Raw genomic sequence first — 22340 nt, 5'->3', positions numbered from 1 at the left:
TGTTCAAATACCTAGATTAGTTTAATTGAGAAAGCCAGGACCCCTTTTCAAGTTCTGAGGGCTACTGGAGACATTTAGTTATATTTATAAACAGAAGATACCGTGATGCTTTCTGTAGAAAATACAAGCAGCACAAACACACTTATTGAAATTGGTGCATACAGAGAATAAGACACATTTAGTAAGTAAACTTTAATTTTAAACATTGATTTAAAATAATATTTAGTATATTACTTCATATAATATAATGCTTACCTTGTTTATTGAGTTTTTTAATTTTATAAAGGTTAACTGAGGTGTGAATAGGAGCATGGGACATACGTGGCCAACAACATTTTACTTTTTATATGTAGTGAAAAAAAAAAAAGATTGTTGTAAAGCATACACTAATGCAATAAATAGAGCGAATACGTATCAATAGTATTAATTTATTATTATTATATTATTATTATTTATTATTATTATTAATATTTTATTATTATTATTATTTATTATTATTAATAATAATAATAATAATAATAATAATAATAATAATGGTCGAAGGCTGAAGTCTTGAGGATCTGAAAACAGATAAAAGGGCTCTGACTCGGCAGAGGAGCCTCTTGGGGCGAAGGAAAGTCTGGTGAATCAGGATCTGAAAGGGGGGATAGAAAAAGGTTCCCTGACTGATCTGGTGCTGCCCTCGGTCAAGGTGAGCCACAGGCCTCCGAAGCTAGGAGCAGAGACGCATCCCGCAGGGAACCTGCAACAAAGAGAGATGGGTTAGTCTGAGACTCGACACAGAGAGTAAAGTGGGCCACGTCCCAAGGGAAATAGAACAGAGCCTTGGGTGACGAGGTAAGGTTGGGTAATGAGCTGAGACAGGTAAGATTAGCACATGAGCTCTGAGAACCCCCTAGAGTGAGGATGAGGTCATTGAAGCAGACCTGAGGTCAGGGAAGTGAAACTCACCTGCCCCCCAAAGAATGGACCCCCAGCTCCTCACAGAAACCCCACCATGAGACAAACAGGAGATGTCCCAGTGCATGACATAAAAGAAATAGCTAGAAAAGACAGGAAAGGAGAGGATACAATACAAACTGGAGAGGTTAAAATTGTGTTAGTGTGGTTTGGTTATGTGATTACCTGCCGCTCAGTGGAGAGGAAAAAAAAAACCCTTCTAGAAGGGGAAAACCTCTGGTGGCCACGGCAGTCAGGCAGCCCCCACTCCGGGCATGCTAACTAGTCTTTGATGAGCTATTGTTAAGTTGGTATGGGATGAACGGATGTATAAATTGATTACTGCAGAGGACTGGCGCCCCATGTTTTTTGATTAGACGGAGATTGATGTTGGCTTTGAAAGTAGCTGCTCCAATCTGAACTGAATGGGAGGGTATAAGGTTGGGGGAAATGGCCTGTTTTGGAGAGGAGAGAGCATCCTATGTGTTAGTTAATACTGGATCGATCAACTGTTTTCTACTATCATGTCTGTTTGGAATGGAAAAGGTGAACTCTCAAAGATTTAGGTTTCATAACTCCTAATAGTGGAACTTTTTAACTCATAATCAAGACAGATTTCCAGTCTCGTACCACGTCTCTCACCCTTTATTAAAATTTGTAGTATTTGAAAGGATGAGCTGACATATGACTAGATTGCTGAGGAAGTCAAGTGGAAATTGCTGCCACAATCGACTAGTGCATGCAAGCTGGAGTTAAAATGGTAAACTAAAGCAACTTTTAGAGGACTCGCTAAAATATATAGAACTTAAGGTGTTATATTGCCATCTACCGGTTAGGATTGGAATAAAACCGTTGGCTTTAGAAAGTGATGCAGGGTAGAATATTTGATTATTGTGATTTATAACTCTCACAATTGGAATGTTTATACTTAATGCTCTAATGGTGTATCTGATTGTATTTGTCAGAGGGAGGTAGAATGGGCTGTGAATACGCAGTCTCCAGGTGTTGGCTCGCAGATGGCTGAAAATACGGTTAAGAGGACTGACTCTGGGGAAGACTGATCGGCAAAATGGTTATCTGCCACTGAGATGGCGGCGGCTTTAGTGGAGAATGTTTATGGTACTCATAGAACATAATAGCTCTGTATCTAAGACAGCTTGATAATGTAAAATGAAAATTGATCCGGCTCCTGACGGCGGTGTGGAACTTAATGTTGTGTGTATCTTTGCTGTTGATTATTTATTTGGGAAAATACCTGAATGTTATTGTTTGAACTATGTTTCCAGTTGGTGGAAGCGGATATCTCCTATTATTTGCTTTTGAGTGTTTGGAGAGAGTGTGGTGATTAATGATACAGGCTGAATGAGAACCAGGTGCCATTGCTGATGCTTGATGATTCTTTGCAGTGTGAGACTATTGGGATAGGCAGCGAGATAGGAGAAAATAAACGATAGTGATACTAGATCCCATGAATATATGATTTAATTGTGCCTAGAGCCAGATGGAAAGAGTTTTTTGTGTGCGATGAAAGCAAGGATCCAGTCTTGATTGAACGGAAAGGAAGAATCCAGTTTTGAGCATAGAAGACTGATAGCAGTTATGGCCTGAGGTGCAGACAACCTTGTGGATAGAACATCTACAATGGGATTTCAGAATCTGGTGATTCATGAAACCCCTGAATCCTAGAAATGAGGCTTCTGAAAAAGGGCGAGTCGTGGGGGGCTGAGATGTAGTCTTCGTGAATAGTGAGAGCCTGTTCCAGTTTTGAATTAATAAATGCACACCTTTGTTGTCCTCTCTGGATTGCACGGATATACTTTTCTGCGCTTCCTGACTTGATGCTGTAGAAAAGGAGAGAGATGTGAAACTAAGGTTCTAGCCTGGGGGATGATGCAAATTGTGTAATTGAAACGGCCAGTAAGGATAATAGGTCCCGTTTTTTTTTTTTTTTTTTTTTTAATAGAAATTAAGGATCCGAGGTTGCTGAGTGTAAGTTATTGTGAATGTGTGATGATACATTATGAAAACATCTTTAGTTCAGTAGCAGTGAAAACTGGAAGTGTGCGGGATGAGAAAGTCCAGTAGAAATAGAAATGTGAAGTCTTGTCGCTGAACTTTGATGTCTAACTACAGGCGCGTGCTATGGACCATTAAGGGCGGCTGATGCGGAAGTGCTGAACCAAGACATCAGCCATGACTGGAGTGGCGAATACTGGGCTTGATAGAGATTGTTGCAATGTTGGAAGCAACCTGTTTGTCCATATCGTTGAGCCATGTATTAACTGAAGTGATTGAGATGATGATGGGGTGATTTAGGGGCTTCATATCTTCGAAAATGTTGTTTATGAAGTTGAAGGTGGGACCTGTTTTGCTGGAGAGGAGGGCGGTGCTGCCGGCCTGTCCTGGAGCTCTGAACGAGTGAGTTTGCAGAAGCATGCTTGAAGAACAGGCAGCATGGTGAAGCAGATATAACGGTACAATAAAATATTTAAGAATGCCATACTACTGCTTCCAGCCAGGATGTTGATTCTGTTGTTGTGCAGGGTTTTTAGAAGTTAGGTGAATGGCCAATCCTTATAAAATAGCTACTCCTGAGACTGAGCCTGCTGGCGGCGAAGTTTTTCTCTGCACTGTCGGGGTAGCAAGTCCGGTTGCTGACAGAGGTCTGCATTAGAAGTAGACAGTACTGATTGTAGGTGAGAAGAAAACAGAAATTCAGCAGACAAACCTTTGTGGTAGATTTAAATACAGCTAAGGCAAGACAATCACTGACAAGGGAAAGTCAATGTCTTGTCAGCAGAGCTTTGAAAGTTTAGCAGAGAGACAGTTTTTTCTAATGAAGACGCAGAGAAAGTTGAGTAATGGAGCTACACTTTGAACGGCGCTGTTGCTGAGCTGGAGACTGGATGGATGCAGGAAGGGCTAACATTGGAGCTCTTGCAGCAAAATAGAGAAGATGAATGATGAGAAGAATCACCGAAGCAGGTAGAAAAATGATTGATAATATCTTGGCAGCGCTGTGCATAGAAGTGACCTGCAGTGAAAGGAGCAAGGCAACGAAGTTTAGCTATAGCGAAATTAAACAAATGTTGGCGTCCTGAGAGTTTGCTACAAAGCGAAAACACTAGGCAGAGGAAGTGCATAAGAATGTGCCATAAATAGAGAGTTAATAATGACAGACACTAATTAAGCAGCCCCAACTCCAGCACACTGAATCTCACACAAATGCTAATATTAGTAATAATAATAATAATAATAATAATAATAATAATAATAATAATAATAATAATAATAATAATAAAAATACAGTAATTTGTAAAATCAAAGTTACTAGAAAACACTTAAACACTTAAACTAGAAAACACTAGGTTAATACCGTTAGGTTGTTCATTATGATTTTTGCAACATGAAAGGGTTTTTTTTTTTAAAGTAAAAGCGTGGAAAACAGCCTGCATTGTTTTGCTTTTAGAGGTTTTTAAGACAGAAGCTTAATTTTCCGCTTCGTTTCTCATGGCTATGCTGCTGGGTTTTGCAGTTGTATTTCTGCAGCAAGATTTGGTCAATTAAAACTGTTCGTTACTTAATGAAAGGCAGGCTTTGTCACATGTTTTTCAACAATGGGCTTACAAATACTTATGTTTTCTTTGTGCATAGTACATAAGCATGCTTTTGGAGCTATTCCATTTTCTGTTCAGTGACAACCACTGCAAGCCTGCATTGTAAGTTTTTTTCAGTTCACCAAATAAAAATATCCATTATTCACCATCACTTTGTAAAAAAAAACACATATACTTTCTGCATGCTTGCAGTACACGAGAATGAGACGTACTGTATAGACATTTCATTTAAAAGTTTTGTATTATTAATCATTGATAAAACGTTTTGAATGTGAAAAACAAAAGTATAACCATAATTACAGTTGATCAAATGCCAATTGGCAAGAATATCTAATTTACCAAGAGAGATACGGTAATTACACTTGAATAAACAGGTGAAGTTTAAAAACAAAATCAGACCATTAATGATTAATTAGAAAGATGTACAGTAAGAGTTCACACTGATCATACTGCTAGCAATTCAAATTAGACACAATGTAAGATCCATAAAACTTCCATAAAGGCTAAATAGCGCTGTATAACAGCTATATATGCATTACGCGTCATAATCCCTCATAACCATGAACATCGACATAACATTAACATAAGTATTCATTACATGTTGTTACAAACCAAAAGTACTGTACTGTTATAGTGTTGTGAATACTTAATTTAATATTATCATGAGGTATCATGCCCATGCTTATACAGTGTTAGCCTTTATAAATGTGTTGTAAATATTAAATAGTGTCTAATTTAAAACAAAAAAGCTGAGTGGTGGTTAGTGGTTTCAAACACCGTAGTTGGTTTTATTAGACAAATACCAGTTACAATATTTATTTTATGACACAACTTTTTTTTTTTAAAAAAGCATTAAATTGGCAAATGAATATCCATGGTAAACACACAGTGTGTATCTTAGGGAGCCATTGGTTTTATAATTTAGAGGGGAAACAACATTTCCCACTGTACTGTATGTTGAATGCTAGTTTGCCATTCCTTGGAACCTTACCAGTGTCATGCTTGTAATGTGCTGTGTCTTGTACTAAGATTAACCTCAGATGGAGGTAGATCTGAAATCTTAAACTGAGGGAACATGATGCTACTTTGTGGCTTGGAACTTGGTTTCAGGAGTCTAGGTTAATTGGCATGGCACACCAGAGGAGACTTTTGGGTTTGATACAGCAAAGTTGCCTCAAACTAAATATCCCGGCCTCCTGGAACCAGGTTTCAAGCCAAAAAGTGGCTTTGTGTTCCCTCAGCATAACAGTATTCATATCATGTCTCTCCAATTGTGATCCTTTCAGTATCTGATTCAGAATCATTACCATTATTGATTACATTTGTTATCAAACTACAACATCTTGAGCTAGACTGCCATATTTCACAAAACATCTTGTGCTAGACTGCCAATTTCACAAAATCTGTAGATGTAGCCTTAGGAGTTGAATAATAATAGATTTGTAAATTACAAGAAATTACATTTTGGTGAGGTGGGGTTGTCTGCCACTGAGTGTACGATATGTAATGTATGTTGATAGATGTGTTCAATAATTTTAACATTTTGAAATTGCCTATAGTGTTCCAGTTTAACTAAATGCTGTACTTGTTTGAGTTTTATCTATTTTTTATTCAAGAGACATAACTTATCTATATGTTATCAAGGACAATACTTTTTGCAGGCATTCAGGAAGGCCTCCTACTGGAAAATTAAACACTTTCAATTTTCAGGTAGACTGCATATACAATACAATTTAACGCTTTTCTCTCTCACTAGTAACTTTTGCCATCTCCTTTATTGTGTTCCCTTCAAGCAACCGTACTGAAAGCTACAGCTGGCTAGTTTGCACCGGTATGAAAAGGAATACAATTTGTTTAATTATATCTTGAAGGAAGCACATTGAAACTCTCCTGATCACAGATTATTCATCTACCAATGAACATAAGTACCCTGGAAAATTAATGAAACTCCCTGGTCAGCAGTGTCACTTACTGTGCTATGTAATTACTCTTCCATTGATCTGCTAAAGTTGTCAATCATGTTAGCAAGACCACTTAAAATGAAGTGTTTACTATTTTGGTCTTTCAAATAGTACATAAAGAACACTTTTTCTTTCCCGGAAACACTCCAAAGTAATCTGGTACACTACTGCAAAAAAAACCCCAAAAACTAAATAATGTGTTTCTTGTTTTTGTTTCTTTGTTTCTTTGTTTTGATAACAGCGTCTCCTCTGCAACGTTCCCCCCCTGACTCCAGCAGAAGGAGGCAGAACACAGTGGTTGGCAAACCTGGAAACAGAGGTACAATAAACATTATATATTATATTATATTATATTATTGTATAGTATATTTATTTGTCATGTGAAGTGCTTTGGCATGAAAGGTGCTATACAAAATAATTTGATTGATTGATTAAAAGCAGTATATTCCCTTTAGAAAACATGCCTTCAGTGGGTTTTCAAAAAAGCCTTCATGAAGGTTTTTATTGTAGCCAATGTAGCCTCGGCACCCGACCGCCTGTCACACCAACGTGTTCATATGATGGATATTCAGTTATGGGCAAAAGTTTTGCATCACCCTATAGAATGAATAATGTTACGTTAACATATTGAATTACACACCACTTTTTAGTTTTCCATATACTTTCAAAATCTAACATGATATATTGTATCACTAGTATCGTTTCTGAAATATCATTGTGTAGTTTCTTTGATTACACAATGTTAAATAAAAGATAAAAATGATGTTCATGAATTATATATTTTTTTAATTATTATGATTATAATTATTAAAAGGAAAAAAGTACTAAAATCGTATTGTCATTCTCCAGTCAAGATAACAGATGACCGCCAATTACCAGACAAGTCATCTGTTCTCAGGAAGGTTTTGTCTTCAGTAACTGAAAAACCAGCGAAACAAGAAAGGAAACTGACGACAGCAGCGGATATAAGAATAAATGGTAAATAGATTTACTCACAAGTATCCTTTTTTCTTTTTGCACTGACCAATGATAACTACTAAGTTTTAACATGTTAAAATGGTTACTAAATAATTATATTTCAGCGATCTGTAATGGAGTGTTTATTTTTTTAGTGCATCTGATAATGACGAATCCCTGAGCATCTTAAAATCTGTTGTGTGTATTGATTGCATGATATAAATTGGAGCTTTCCTACAGTGGCATGCAGTGTTATTTATTTATTTGTTTTTAGCTTCTGAATCATTATAGGTTTGGTAATGTTATTTGCTTAAGCCATCAAAAAATAATAATATAAACTGAATTAAAAAAAAAAAAAAATCTTATTATTATTATCGGATCACAGCAACAAGGATGGAACCTGCAGATAATTCTTCAGTCTTCAACACAGCTCCTCTGTTGGAAATTGACTCCATGGGAAAGGAACGTTTCATTGGTAAGCTGAAATCAACAACTACAGTCTGCATTAAACCCTAAAGTATTCAATACAAAAGTCCACGAATTCTGGAAACGCATTTCGTACAGATATTTATTAGCGCTGCGTTCATGGGCGATGAGGTATTTTAGTTCTGTTCCTGGTTCTATAACCTGCCTGGTTGCTGATTGGTCTTGTTTGTTCTTGTTTTAGCTCCTCATGTGAAGTACATGATGAAGGAGCCAGATGACCCTTGTTCCATCACAGAGTCTCTCAGACACTTCCCTGAAGAGGAGGAAGCCTCGAATCAGGACATCACGGGCCCGCCTAAGCACCCTCCCTCCAACTTGACCGTGGTGACTGTGGAGGGCTGCTCTTCCTTCATCATCCTGGACTGGCAGAAAGTGGATAATGATTCTGCAACAGGTACTGTATGTTACAGTGTTTACATTTATCACTGGAAAATGGGAGTTGGCATCATCTATAGGCACCTTAAATTCTGTAGGCATTATTGAGTCCCGGTTAGGATTGCCATTTGGAAAGAAATTGATCTCTCCAACTCACTGAAGTTGGATGATGCTACTAATAAGTGGCCTACAATGTACTGGAAGAACAAAGGCGAGTAGACTGCATGGAGGACCTGGTTGTACTGTCACGGAAGGTCCTGTATTTATGAAATAGGAATTTAATGAAAAAAAAAAATTAATAAAGACGTGTAGAAGCTTCAAATGTAGTGCAAATGAAATAAACTAATGAAATGTCCAAAGGGAAAAGGGCATTGAATATAAATACAGAAGGAAAACATTGGTATTGTCCTCTTGCCTTTTGTGTAGAATATGAAGTAATCTCCAAGTCAACAGGACCTGCAGGAAATGAGGAATCCGTAATGGTTACAAACCAGACCCACACAGCAGTGGAAAACCTGAAAGCAGACTCCAGGTAAACACACACACGCAGGTCCAGCAATGCTTTGACATGCCCTATGAATGCATGGGTGCTCATATATATACACTGAACAAAAATATAAACGCAACATATAAAGTGTTGGTCCCATGTTTCATGAGCTGAAATAAAAGATGCCAGAAATTTTCCATACGCACAAAAAGCTTATTTCTATCATTTTGTGCACAAATTTGTTTATATCCCTGCTGGTGAGCATTTCTCCTTTGCCAAGATAATCCGCCCACCTGACAGGTGTGGCATATCAAGAAGCTGATTAAACAGCATGATCATTACACAGGTGCACCTTGTGCTGGGGACCATAAAAAGCCACTCTAAAATGTGCAATTTTGTCACACAACACAATGCCACAGATGTCTCAAGTTTTGAAGGAGCATGCAGTTGGCATGCTGACTGCAGGAATGTCCACCAGAGCTGTTGCCAGAGAATTGAATGTTCATTTCTCTACCATAAGAGAAATTTTAGAGAATTTGGCAGCACGTCCAACCGGCCTCACAACCGCAGACCACAGGTAACCATGCCAGCCCAGAACCTCCACATCCGGCTTCTTCACCTGCGGGATCATCTGAGACCAGCCACTCGGACAGCTGATGAAACTGTGGGTTTGCACAACCGAAGAATTTCTGCACAAACTGTCAGAAACTGTCTCAGGGAAGCTCATCTGTGTACTTGTAGTCCTCACCAGGGTCTTGACCTGACTGCAGTTCGGCATCGTAACCGACTTCAGTGGGCAAATGCTCACCTTCGATGGCCACTGGAAAGCTGGAGAAGTGTGCTCTTCACAGATGAATCCCGGTTTCAACTGTACTGGGCAGATGGCAGACAGCATGTATGGCGTCGTATGGGCGAGTGGTTTGCTGCTGTCAACGTTGTGAACAGAGTGGCCCATGGTGGCGGTGGGGTTATGCTATGGGCAGGCATAAGCTACGGACAACAAACACAATTGCATTTTATCGATGGCAGTTTGAATGCAATGAGATACTGTGACGAGATCCTGAGGCCCATTGTCGTGCCATTCATCCACTGCTATCACCTCATGTTTCAGCATGATAATGCACAGCCCCATGTCGCAAGGATCTGTACACAATTCCTGGAAGCTGAAAATGTCCTAGTTCTTCCATGGCCTGCATACTCACCAGACATGTCACCCATTAAGCGTGTTTGGGATGCTCTGGATTGACGTGTACTACAGAGTGTTCCAGTTCCCGCCAATATCCAGCAACTTCACACAGCCATTGAAGAGGAGTGGGACAACATTTCACAGGCCACAATCAACAACCTGATCAACTCTATGTGAAGGAGATGTGTCGCGCTGCATGAGGCAAATGGTGGTCACACCAGATACTGACTGGTTTTCTGATCCACGCCCCTACCTTTTTTTTTTTTTTAAGGTATCTGTGACCAACAGGTGCATATCTGTATTCCCAGTCATGTGAAATCCATAGATTAGGGCCTATGAATTTATTTCAATTGACTGATTTCCTTATATGAACTGTAACTCAGTAAAATCTTTGAAATTGTTGCATGTTGTGTTTATATTTTTGTTCAGTGTGTGTGTGTGTGTGTGTGTGTGTGTGTGTGTGTCTATATATATATATATATATATATATATATATATATATATATATATATATATATATATATATATATAAGATATTCTCTTCTAAAAAAGCAAACTCTAGTTCCATTCACAACCACCTTAAAGTGACTGAGTTAAGATTTGCTTTGCAGAAATGCTGTAATAGGCCTAAATAATCCAGTCTAATGGCACTGTATGTTTACTGTGTTTATACATACAATAATACTGGGTTGGTGGATGCTGTTATTATCATTCTTTGCCAGGCTCTTCCACCAATGAGTTTATTGTTCTCTGAAGGACCTTCTTCAATAACAAGTCTGATCTGGCTCTGTGGAGCAGTTAGTTAGCCTAAGCCAAGAATGAAGGGTAATACTACACTGCAACTGCCCTCAGAAGTGCCTTTAATTTCCAAAAGTACATCAAAGTCACCTTACGAACTTCCATCATTTCCCTTCTAGAACAAAAAAACTATTTTTTGTAATCCCCAAAATCTGTCAAAAGTGTCTCCCTCAGTCATTTATAAAATATGTAGTTGCCTTGATTTATAGATAAACTGTACATCTGACATTAGGGCCCATTCAATACTGCTGGAATAAAATAAACCCTGGTAATCTGATTATAATATAACCTATCCTGGCCTGCACCATTAATTCCTTTTTTTTTTTTTTTAAGAGGGAAATTAGCTATCTCAGGAAATGTGAGTTGCATGCTGGGTTGTGGGCACACAGACACCTTTTACGCTTGCAGTCTTCAATTAAAGTAATTGATAAGTGTTTTAAGTGCGCATAGTGGACGGGCACCCAGTATCATGCAACAAGTGAGAGCTAACTGTGTAAAGTCCATGAATTAATTGGCATTCCAGACCATTGAACTCAAATGGAAAGGCAAAGGTTGAATGTGAACCACAAGCGCTTTGCCATTCAACTGATGAGGAAAGGAAAGTGAACCCTTACAAAAAAAAAAAAACTCACATTATTACACTGTGTAACAATAATTTTTTTTTTTTGTTCCTGGGTAGTAAGTGCTATTTCCTAATTGCTTATGCCTCAAAAGTATAGAAAATGGCTATTATTCCCCACAAACTTTGCTTTTGTGACCAGGACAGTGATATTTCAAAATATCACTATTTCCAATGGGAAAACGGGCAAATGTGTGTCTTTTCGTTCACATAAAGTCAGAAAAAAACAACATATGAATCCAAATTAACATGTATTTATACTAAAGTAATACAAAAATGACTACAAAAGATTTAGAAGTGAGTAGTTTTTCAAGATTTACGATTATACTGTAAATACATTGGATTCATATGTTGTTTTTTTCTGACTTTATGTGAACGAAAAGACACACATTTGCCCGTTTTCCCATTGGAAATAGTGATATTTTGAAATATCACTGTCCTGGTCACAAAAGCAAAGTTTGTGGGGAATAATAGCCATTTTCTGTACTTTTGAGGCATAAGAAATTAAGAAATAACACTTACTACCCAGGAACAAAAATTGTGTTACATAGTGTTATTATTTTTTTTACAATTCTGTTTATTAATTTTGAGATTTTCACACATATACAAAATAAAATATAAAACCATTGCATATACATGGATCTATCTATTTAGGTCGGCCAGGGTGTCCTTGGCTCACTGTGCATCAGTGACCCCTGTATTCTGGCCGGTCACCTGCAGGCTTGCCTGTAACCTGCCCAGAGCTGCATTGCCCTCCGACGCTGTAGCTCTGAGTTGGCTGCACGGTGAGTCGGCTGATGGCACATGTGTGTGTTCGTCTTCTCTGGTCCCGAGTCAGTGCGGGGCTGGTAGCGGTGAGCTGAGCCTAAAAATAAATGGATTTGCCAAATTGGGAGAAAATAATAAAATAATTGGTGATTACTAAATTTAAAAAAAAAAAAAAAAAAAATATATATATATATATATATATATATATATATATATATATATATATATATATATATATATATATATATATATATTCAGGGGTTGCTCCATCATTCACTGTCCCAAATGCAGTGTTGTCATAATGAGGTGGCTGAAGAGCCTAATTGAATCTCCACAATTCGAATAAATCAGTTTTTTTTTTTCCTGATGGCTTATGGAATTCGCAAATGCTACCCTCCTTTTGACAATAAAGTAAGTGGAAAGTTACATTTAATTAATCATGTAGGGCTACATCTAAACATGCAGTTTTCCTATAGAAAGTAAATGAATAAATAAAATAAAATAATTGTCAAAAAATGTTATCCCCAGAAGTGAGTTTATTCTCCCGGTGGTATTTGCAGTTTTCAGAGGTCTAATGTCAGCAACGCTAGGAGATTGAGGCCCGCTGGGGAGCATCTGCACTCTTGAGTTTTTTTATGTGGCTGAATAAGGGGCAGCTTGGCAGAATTTTAGAGGCACAATATATACTGGGTCTTCCTATGAACTGATGCTCCTGGCTAAGAGACGATCATTACATCACACAAGGATTAACCATTAAGGGAGTGTCCTGTCCCTAATGGAGAAGACAGAAAATCAGTGTCTTGTCTTGTGTGTGAACACATAATAATAAACAGCACTATGGTTTTGCATTTGAGATCAGTTTTGTTTGAAGCAGTATTTTCTTGGTAAAGCCATATTAGTTCTACCATTACTACTAATGGGTATATAATGAAAACTTCCACGTTGGCTCAGAGAAGGGCTCAGAAAATCTCAGAGAAGGGCTGCTAAAGTCACTTCACGACAAAATATATTAAGCTCACTTTTATTGTATAGCTAATATATTCCCTCTTGAATGTATTTGGGAATTGAATAAACAACTAACCATTTTTTATTCAATAATTTTCCATACTTCAATTCCAGGTACATTATCAGTTATGCAACCTCTAACACTGAAAGGATTAACAGGGTTATTTTTCGGTTTCTTTTCAGTTATGAGTTTACAGTACAACCCAAAAATGTACTTGGAGTGGGTCCATCCAGTGAACCAGTACCGTTTAGCACAGAATCAGGTGAGCTACCGTTTACTAACAGTTTTCTAAAGCAAGTTCTGCAAACGCTATACTCCTAAAACAAAACACCCTTTTATAATGTTTTATTTTTTTCATCATTCTGAGTGGTTCTTATTGCAAATACTATGTTTGATACACTGTCTATACTCTTTATGAACATCATTTAACAGTCCCAGGCATTTGAAAAGGTATTTTAGTCATAGAAAAAACACACTTTGGAAAAACATTCTTTAAATAAGCCTGAAGTTAAAACTTTGCAGATAGAGCCCTGTGAGCCGCATTCCTTCTGCAGCAGCTGTCCAGCTCTTATCTGACAACCACAACTCAAGAGCTGCACTGGATCTCAGGTTAACACGGAATATGTCAAAAAATGGAAAACTGAAGCCCTATTTTTGTATAGTTGCAACAAGAACCCCTCAGAACTTTGGAAACAGCACAAAGAGGCAAGAGGACAGTACAATAAACACAGACTGTAGATTGCATCCACTTACTCACAAACACTTGAATTGTTATGGCCTTGTGTTTCAATTTCACAAGGCACTTGGTCAACTCCGTTCGGTTTATGTTTTATGTGGCCTCTGATTTCGTCCACCATATCAGAAACTAAAGGAACGAGAACCGCAAAGGAATGTAGTGGGAAGCCTTGGAGCCAAAGGGATTGCAGTAGTACAGAGGGACAACAGATATACCCATCAGATCCCAGGCTTGGATTAGAGTGAGGGTTATGTAATGCATGTTAGTTATATTTTTTTTTAAAAAATTGTTGGGAATTCCTATTAAATCTACAAAAGTTAAATAAAAATGTGAAAAACAAGAGTAACAGAGTAACAGAGTAAGAGTTTTTTCCTTGGTCACAATTTGAGTTTGACAACCCTGTCCTAGAAATATTTTAAACAAAACAAAAGAAAATCCTTGAAAAACAACTACAGTCAAGGCTAAGCATCAAAACACAATAATTGTTTATTGGAACAGTTACAGAGCTGTGACAATTTCATAAGCAGTTTTTATATATCAGTAAGTTTTTGAATTTCTAGATTAATACCATAGGAACTGCTTAGCACTGGGTTGTGATTATAAAGACCCAACAACACCACTGGAAGCAGCTGCAATAAAAGCATGTCTTCAACTGAACAACTTAGTCTTATAGGGATCTGTATTATTACTTAGATAAGGGATGTCACATCTATTGGAATGAAAGAGCCATGTTGACGACCTGAGAGTTTTTAAACAGCCATAAGAAGCAGAACGAAAACTAGCAAAGGAAGAAATAATGTCATAAATCTAAACCATACACTTCCATTAGCTATGTAGGTCTCAAATGTGCAGTTTTGAAAGAACACACATTTTATAGCACACATGTATTTTCATTTTAAAACTGGTATTACTTTAGGTTGAAGGATGTTTTCAATTTCTATGCCTAGAGTTACCTGTCTGCACTGGCACTTCCTGGGATATTTCACCTCAGCCGTGTCTTCAGGGTCAAAGCCAGCTACTAGCTGAAAGCACAGCAGTCACTGGGGAAGCAATGAGTGGTTATTTACAGGAAAGAAGCCAAGAATGTGAAAATGTGACCCTCCATGTAAAATGACCCAGGAAGTACAAGACAGTCGGAGTTAGAATATAACAATGTTTTGATTCCTGTATGTGATGCAGTGTTATTTTGTTATAGTATATGTTAGAGTAAAAGTTTGAAACTTGGCAAATCTCAAGGTTTACTGGTAAATGTCAACATGTCAGAAATCAACATGATAACTCTTTACTTTTGACATTTACCGATAAATGTGCTAAGTGCCTTTACCAGTAACCTTTGGTAAATCAAAAGATTAACTGGTAAATGTCCGAAAAGCTAAATATTTCTTCATAATTCCCGACATTTACCATCTTACTTGTTAAATGTTGACAGTTACTGGTAAAACTTAAGATTTACCAGATTCAAACTTTTACCATAACAAATAGATTATTGATTATTTTATTTTTTTCAGAGGCTATAAAAACATGATTGCTAACACAATCTTGATATTAAATTTGCTTTTTCTCAGAAACCTAACTAGATTTGTGATTTCATGTTTTTTTATATATTTATTTGGTTCCTTTCAGCGGACCCCCGGGTTAGTGAATACATTTCAGGTGAGCCCTCAGTACTTTCTTTATTCAGGGTCCTTCCATCACAGCATTTTTATGAGATGAATTCATGGATAGTCTAATAATGTGCCCTGGCAAGAGAAGCAGTCTGCACAGGCTAAACACACCATGAAATGTTCTTTTTACGTGTGATTTCACTTCTTCCACACGGTGCTGTCTACCTGATGCAGTGCCATAACAAATATTGATGTAAAGAAGAAGAAGACTTTTATAGGGCGAAATCAATTGGTACTTGAAAAATGCACAACTTTTATTACTCACCACTGCATCTTGGACTGTTGCATGAAACAGCAGTCTAAGAAATCAGTGTTTGTTAGTACAGTACTGTGTAAACTTGCATCTCTTCTTTCCAAACCTCTGCTTTATTTTAATGGCTTGAATTGGGATTTTATCTGGTAACCCTTATCTACAGAAAAACAGCTATAATTGAAGGAACTTCCTGACTGCTGAGGTATTGAATGTACTGTATACCGTTACAAAAATAGTAAGACAAGAAATATGTTTTTAGTATTCGTTATTGTTTTAAATAACATTGACATCCTTTTAGATTATCTGTATATTACCCTGTTGAAACACTTTGCAAACATACTGTAGCAGTAAACCACAGTGGATTTGGACCAAACAGTATACAGTGCTCCTGATACTGGACTGATGTTGATGTGGTACAAGGGTCCTGCTATGGATAGCTGTGCTAATTCCATTGTGATACCACTGATATGTCCAAATATGAAAATGTTACCAATGTTACCATTGGCAAATACTAATGTACCTGCCCTTGTGCCAAGTACTATTGCCCCTATGTTCAGAATCATTACACTGACATTGTAGCGGCACTCAATTGTCTTTGAAGAGCATCAATTAGTCCTGTTATACGTAATATTGCATACAACATGTTCAGTCTTTGTGCTGAACATTGGATCTGTTCCAAAACCAGACGGCGTGTGGTAATTCAATCTCACAATTGAATCTTTTGAAAAGCCCATGTATGGTTAAGTTTCAAGTTTTTCAAAATTACATTTCATGAAAACAACACAGGTTCATGAACACAACACTGTTAATTCAGAAGCTGAGATGATGAAAACGTTGATGACCACAGTGTATGTTAACAGTATGAATAGTACAGAATAAAAAATAGCAATGAACAGTTCGAAAATTGGGTTGTTGGTATCATGGTAAAGTATGTTAAAGTGACTGGGTTTGAGTATATGGTATAACTTGCTTTCTAGGGAAAGATGCCATTTGGACAGAGTACCCATTCCGGTCGGACACTTACTCTGAATGCAATGGGAAGCAGTTTGTTAAGAGAACGTGGTATCGCAAGTTTGTTGGTGTGCAGCTCTGTAACTCATTAAGATATAAGATTTATCTCAGTGACACTCTTACAGGTAAGGAGGAAGTCATTTTTTACTTCATTGCACCTCAGTTTCAATTTTTCTGAGGCAGTTGTACCTGCATGTCCTGCACAGGTGTTAAGCAACAGAGGATATGGTCTAATGCCATCTTCTAGGCAGTTACCTTTAAACCCAATTAGATTTAAAAACAGAAAAATAATGATAATAATATAACTCGTCTCAAAGTAGGAACACTGTATTAGAACATATTCAACATTGGTTACTGAAAATTGAGTTTTTTTTTGTCATAACGCTGTCTGCACGCCTGACATTTACATTTAGCATATCGAGTCATGTGACATGTATGATTAAGATAATGTAGTGCGTCTGATTTTTAGGTTTTACCCGATTTAACCCGATTTCTCACAACCCCCCCCCCCACCCCCAGTAGCTTTTTTCTGCATTTGGGTTAAACCTGAAAAACACCTGAATAGACACATACTGTATATGATTAAACACATGCGCAGTTGTCTGTGATTCAAATTCAACAGAGCAGAACTGGCACTGATGATGGTAAAGCTGATTTACCTATTAGAAAAATGTGGAATATATATATATATATATATATATATATATATATATATATATATATATATATATATATATATATATATATAGATTTTTCAAAATTACAACAATATAGCTTTAAGGCTTTCGCTTTTTTTGCACACTTTTCTTCCCAGTTATTTGATTTATGAGAGGATGTTTAAGCCAAGATCATTTTGATGTAAGTCGATCATTTCTCTTTGTAAAACAGCATAGAGGAAAGTTGTTTAGTTTTCCCCTATGTTCTGTGTGCAATTATACTTGCAACTTAACTACAAAATAAAACTTGATTGGGATGGAGAATTGCCTCCATATACAGTATGTGTGTGTGTGTGTGTGTGTGTGTGTGTGTGTGTGTGTGTGTGAGAAAGAGAGAGAGATAGAGGGGAAAGAGACAGATGTCATCAAAAGTTTGCATACCCCAATGTGTAAAATTATACATACGTTGGGGGATTAAACTTTTGACAACAACTTTGCTGTCAACACTTTGTGCTAAACCATGTGTTTATTTCTTTCAAATAAAACCTGATTTCTACCCAAATAGTTATTCTTTCTGATTATATATAAAAAAAATCCAACTGACTTCAGCCGATTTTTTCATTAAATAATTATACCCGATTTTTAAAAAATTTGGAAAATACGTTTCACCCAAAAATCAGATGCCCTAAAGATCCATCTCAGCTTCAGCTGCTTTTTCAAATCATCACGTTCCTCATCTTTTATCTCCTCAGGAACATTCTACAATATAGGGGACCAGACAGGTCACGGAGAAGACCACTGTCAGTTTGTGGATTCATTTTTAGACGGACGAACTGGACAGCAGTTCCCGAATGACCAGCTGCCACAAAGAGAAGGTGAACCTGTGCAGATAATTATCGTTCACATTTCAGAAATCAATCAAACACAATATTTGCCAGAATTCTAGTACATCTTATATTGTTTGCAGATGCCACCCCTTGCATATAACACCGCACCTAATTCATCACAAGTCTTATATATATATATATATATATATATATATATATATATATATAATATATATATATATATATATATCAGGTATGGGTGTGCGTATAAGTCAATAACACCGTCAACTAAGACCTGACTTGGTAAAACAGGGTTGGTCCCCTTCCCCCCTTATTTTCGGAAAAATAGAAAATTATTTATTATCTTTTATCTATTTTATTTATTTATTTATTTATTAATTATTTACAATCTTCATTTGTGCTTCAAAGTCCCCTTGCTCAAACTGCACAAGATGACGTCTCTCCTACGATGAGACTCCCTGCACACCACATGTTAGCATGGAATCTTGAGAGTGTTCCCTTTCTTTCTTTTTCACCACCCTTTTCATCAGGATTTTAGTTCTTAAAAAAACAACCAGTTAGGGTTACATCATACAGTTCTTACTATATGTATAAAATAGAAAACAATAACTACCAGTAAACAACAGGCTGCACATGGTGCTCCTCACACTATTCACAATGTTTTAACAAATGTTTTTCATTTTTCGTCAGCTCTGATTGACTGCAGGATAGCTGGATAACACTTTATTGTGTACTATTCTGTATGCCAGATAAAACCAGTGCCCAAACTATTGTGTACTATATATATGCCAGAAAAACCATATATATATATAAATATATATATATATATATATATATATATATATATATATATATATATATATATATATATATATATATATATATAAGGATTTGTGTTAATATTCAAACAGTTGTCAAGAAGTACACATGGTACAGCTCCTCTTAAGACATGGTTGCATGTCAATATTTCAGGCTCAAACAAGTTGGGCATTTGACACATAGTCTGACAGACTCTCCATACCTGCTAAGGCAAATCTACATTGACCAAAATTTTGTCCATGCTTTCTACTCGGCATGGACACTTTTATTAGCACAGGTGCATCAACACCCTAGTATTGGTCAACCTTAGAATGACAGGCTATAAAATATAAAACAGGCTGGAAGAGTTTTCATTTTCTACATACCTATAAATTATGGTTTTATTTTTTTTCCACCCCCCCCCCCCCCCCCCCCCCCCCCCCCCCCCCCCCCCCCCCCCCCCCCCCACCCCCCCCTATAGAGCTATTAGGCAAGAACCAGTCACTTTTGGTGAAATAGGCGGCAAAGCACAGATTAACTACGTCCAGTGGTACGAATGTGGAACGACAATACCAGGAAAGTGGTAGAACCAACGGAGGGGCAACTGAAAAAGGATGTGGGGCAGAAGAAAGGGGAGGCATGAGAAAAGATGTCATGTATTTTTACAGCATTCCTGACATGTAGACCTTATTATGTATAAAATATGTACAGGACCTCTCCATAAAGAATTTTATTGAGCATAATTGTGATATGTAATAGTTTAAGTTTGCTAACTGTATTTATCAAATGTGTCAGAGAGACTCAAAAAAAAAAAAAATAAAATTCACAGAAATAGAAACAAATATTGGGAAGCTGGCTACCTAAACCTATTTTGATTACAATTTGTATATTATTATTTATCAGATAATGTTGTATTAAATGTTACTTCTGGTGGTTTATCAGATTTTAAGGGAATGGTTTAAGTTCCAATGCTTTAGAGTAGGGGTCTCCAATCCTGGTCCTGGAGGGCCGCTGTCAAACCTGATTTTTGTTCCAACTGTACCCTAAATTACTTAATTGGACCAATTAAGTGCTTATTAGGAGCTTAATTGGTCCCCCCAGGACCAGGCTTTGACACCCCTGCTCTAGACTACAGCAGAGTGAGTGCATGTCAACTGGATTCAGCTATAAGCCCATTTTAAAGTGTATTTTAACCCAGTAGTGGTATTGGATTTCTATGAATACAGTGCCTTGAAAAAGTATTTGCCCCCAAAATCTAATATTATATAAAAGGAACCCTGAGTGAACAAATAACACAAAATGTTGACATTATTTCATTTATTTATTAAAGAAAGTTATGCAATACCCAATGCCCCCGTGTGAAAAAGTAATCGCCCCCTTAGACTCAATAACTGGTTACGCCACCTTTAGCAGCAATAACTGCAGCCAAACACTTCCTGTAGTTATTGATCAGTCTTTCACAGCACCGTTTAAGAATTTTGGCCCAATCCTTCATGCAGAACTGCTTCAACTAAATGACATTTGTGGGTTTTTGAGCATAAACTGCTCGTTTCAGGTCCTGCGACAACACCTCAATGGGGTTTAGGTCTGGGCTTTGACTAGGCCATTCCAAAACTTTAAATTTCTTGTTCTTCAACCATTCTGACATAGACTTGCTTGTGCGTTTCGAATCATTGTCTTGCTGCATGACTCATTCTCCTGTAGAATTATCTGATACAGAGCAGAATTCATGGTTTCTTCAATGATGGCAAGTCATCCAGGTCCTGATGCAGCAAAGCATCCCCAAATCATGACACTACCACCACCATGCTTGACCGTTGGTATGAGGTTCTTACTGTGGAATGCAGTGTTTGGTTTTCGCCAGACATAACGGAGCCCATGTTGGTCAAAAAGTTCCACTTTTGACTCATCTGTCCATAGAAAATTGTTCCAGAACTCTTGAGGATCATCCAGGTGCTCTTTGGCAAACTTGCCGAGACGAGCATTCATGTTCTTCTTAGTGAGCAGTGGTCTCCGCCTTGCTACTCTGCCATGAATCCCATCTTTCTGATGGCGGAGTCATGAACACTGACCTTAGCCGAGGTGAGAGAGGCCTGCAGATCCCTGGATGTTGTTCTAGGGTTTACGCCTTGCTTTTGGAGAGATTTTGGCAGGACGGCCAATCCTGGGTTTGGGACAGTAGATCCACTACTGTCCCAAACTTTCTCCATTTGCACAATATGGCTCTGACTGTGGTTTGGTGGAGCCCCAGAGCCTTAGAAATGGCTTTGTAACCCTTTCCAAACTGATAAGCATCAACAACTTTTTTCCGAAGGTCTTCAGGAATTTCTTTTGAACGTGGCATGATGTGCCTCTAGAACCTGCGTGCTGACAACTTCAGTCTGATGGTAAGGGTCAAAGTTAGTCAGATTTATATTGGGCGGGGCTGGCCCAAATCAGGCCTGATTGTTAACCAAAGTATTCAAACAGCTGACCCTAACTAACCCTTTAATTGGGTTGGGTTTACTAGGTGGGCAATAACTTTTTCATACTTGAAGATTGCATGTTTGATTACCTTGCACACCAAACAAATGAAAGAAGCACCAAACTTTGGTGTCATTTTTTCTCTCAGACTCCCTCTATATACTACTACAACCCACAAAAAGATCTGACCAAATTCAATGTTAAAAATGTGCAAAAATGCAGAAAATCAGACAGGGGGCAAATACTTTTTCAAGGCATTGTATAACACAAGAGATGGTTCTGGTGTATGAATTCTTACAACATAAAAAGCATAATTTTGTTTATAGGTTATAATGATTCATGGTGATACACAGATATGTTTTTATACTGTTAGTAAATTTAGGAGTAGTCTTAATATTAACATATAGATATGTATGTATGTGAATATACATAATGTAATCCGTCATGGTATCCTGTCAATTTGTCACGCATTTTTCATCACCAACAATGAATATGTCAAAATATGTCATAAAAACTGTGCTAAAAACAAACAGAGCTATAATAAATCATAAATAACAGATACAGTACGTATTCACTTACAAATTACATAAATTAAACCCATAATGTACTAACTTTTACTAGTTCGTGACCACCCAACTAACAAACAAATAAGAAAAAAACCAAAACAAAAATAACAAGTTTGTTTTTCAAACCTTTATTTTAACACTAGAAG

The 22340-nt window shown here is 37.3% G+C and overlaps 1 protein-coding gene across 1 annotated transcript in view; it reads left to right on the top strand.

The window, feature by feature from the left end:
- LOC121328068 (target of Nesh-SH3-like) overlaps window positions 1–20460 on the top strand; it is a 61433-nt gene extending 40973 nt beyond the window's left edge. Inside the window, exons 15-24 of the mRNA XM_041272546.1 lie at window positions 6759–6836; window positions 7367–7495; window positions 7860–7949; window positions 8142–8354; window positions 8762–8867; window positions 13382–13461; window positions 15559–15588; window positions 16830–16988; window positions 18272–18397; window positions 19640–20460. Coding sequence (XP_041128480.1) covers window positions 6759–6836; window positions 7367–7495; window positions 7860–7949; window positions 8142–8354; window positions 8762–8867; window positions 13382–13461; window positions 15559–15588; window positions 16830–16988; window positions 18272–18397; window positions 19640–19752 — 1124 coding nt within the window. The 3' untranslated portion in view covers window positions 19753–20460. The remainder of the gene's footprint in view (window positions 1–6758; window positions 6837–7366; window positions 7496–7859; window positions 7950–8141; window positions 8355–8761; window positions 8868–13381; window positions 13462–15558; window positions 15589–16829; window positions 16989–18271; window positions 18398–19639) is intronic.
- Window positions 20461–22340: the final 1880 nt, after the last annotated feature.

Source organism: Polyodon spathula, chromosome 15 (genome assembly GCF_017654505.1).
Source record: "Polyodon spathula isolate WHYD16114869_AA chromosome 15, ASM1765450v1, whole genome shotgun sequence".
In the NCBI taxonomy this organism is placed as follows: domain Eukaryota; kingdom Metazoa; phylum Chordata; class Actinopteri; order Acipenseriformes; family Polyodontidae; genus Polyodon; species Polyodon spathula.
The sequence above is the reverse complement of the archived record's forward strand: the minus strand, read 5'-3'. Positions and strand labels throughout refer to the sequence as shown.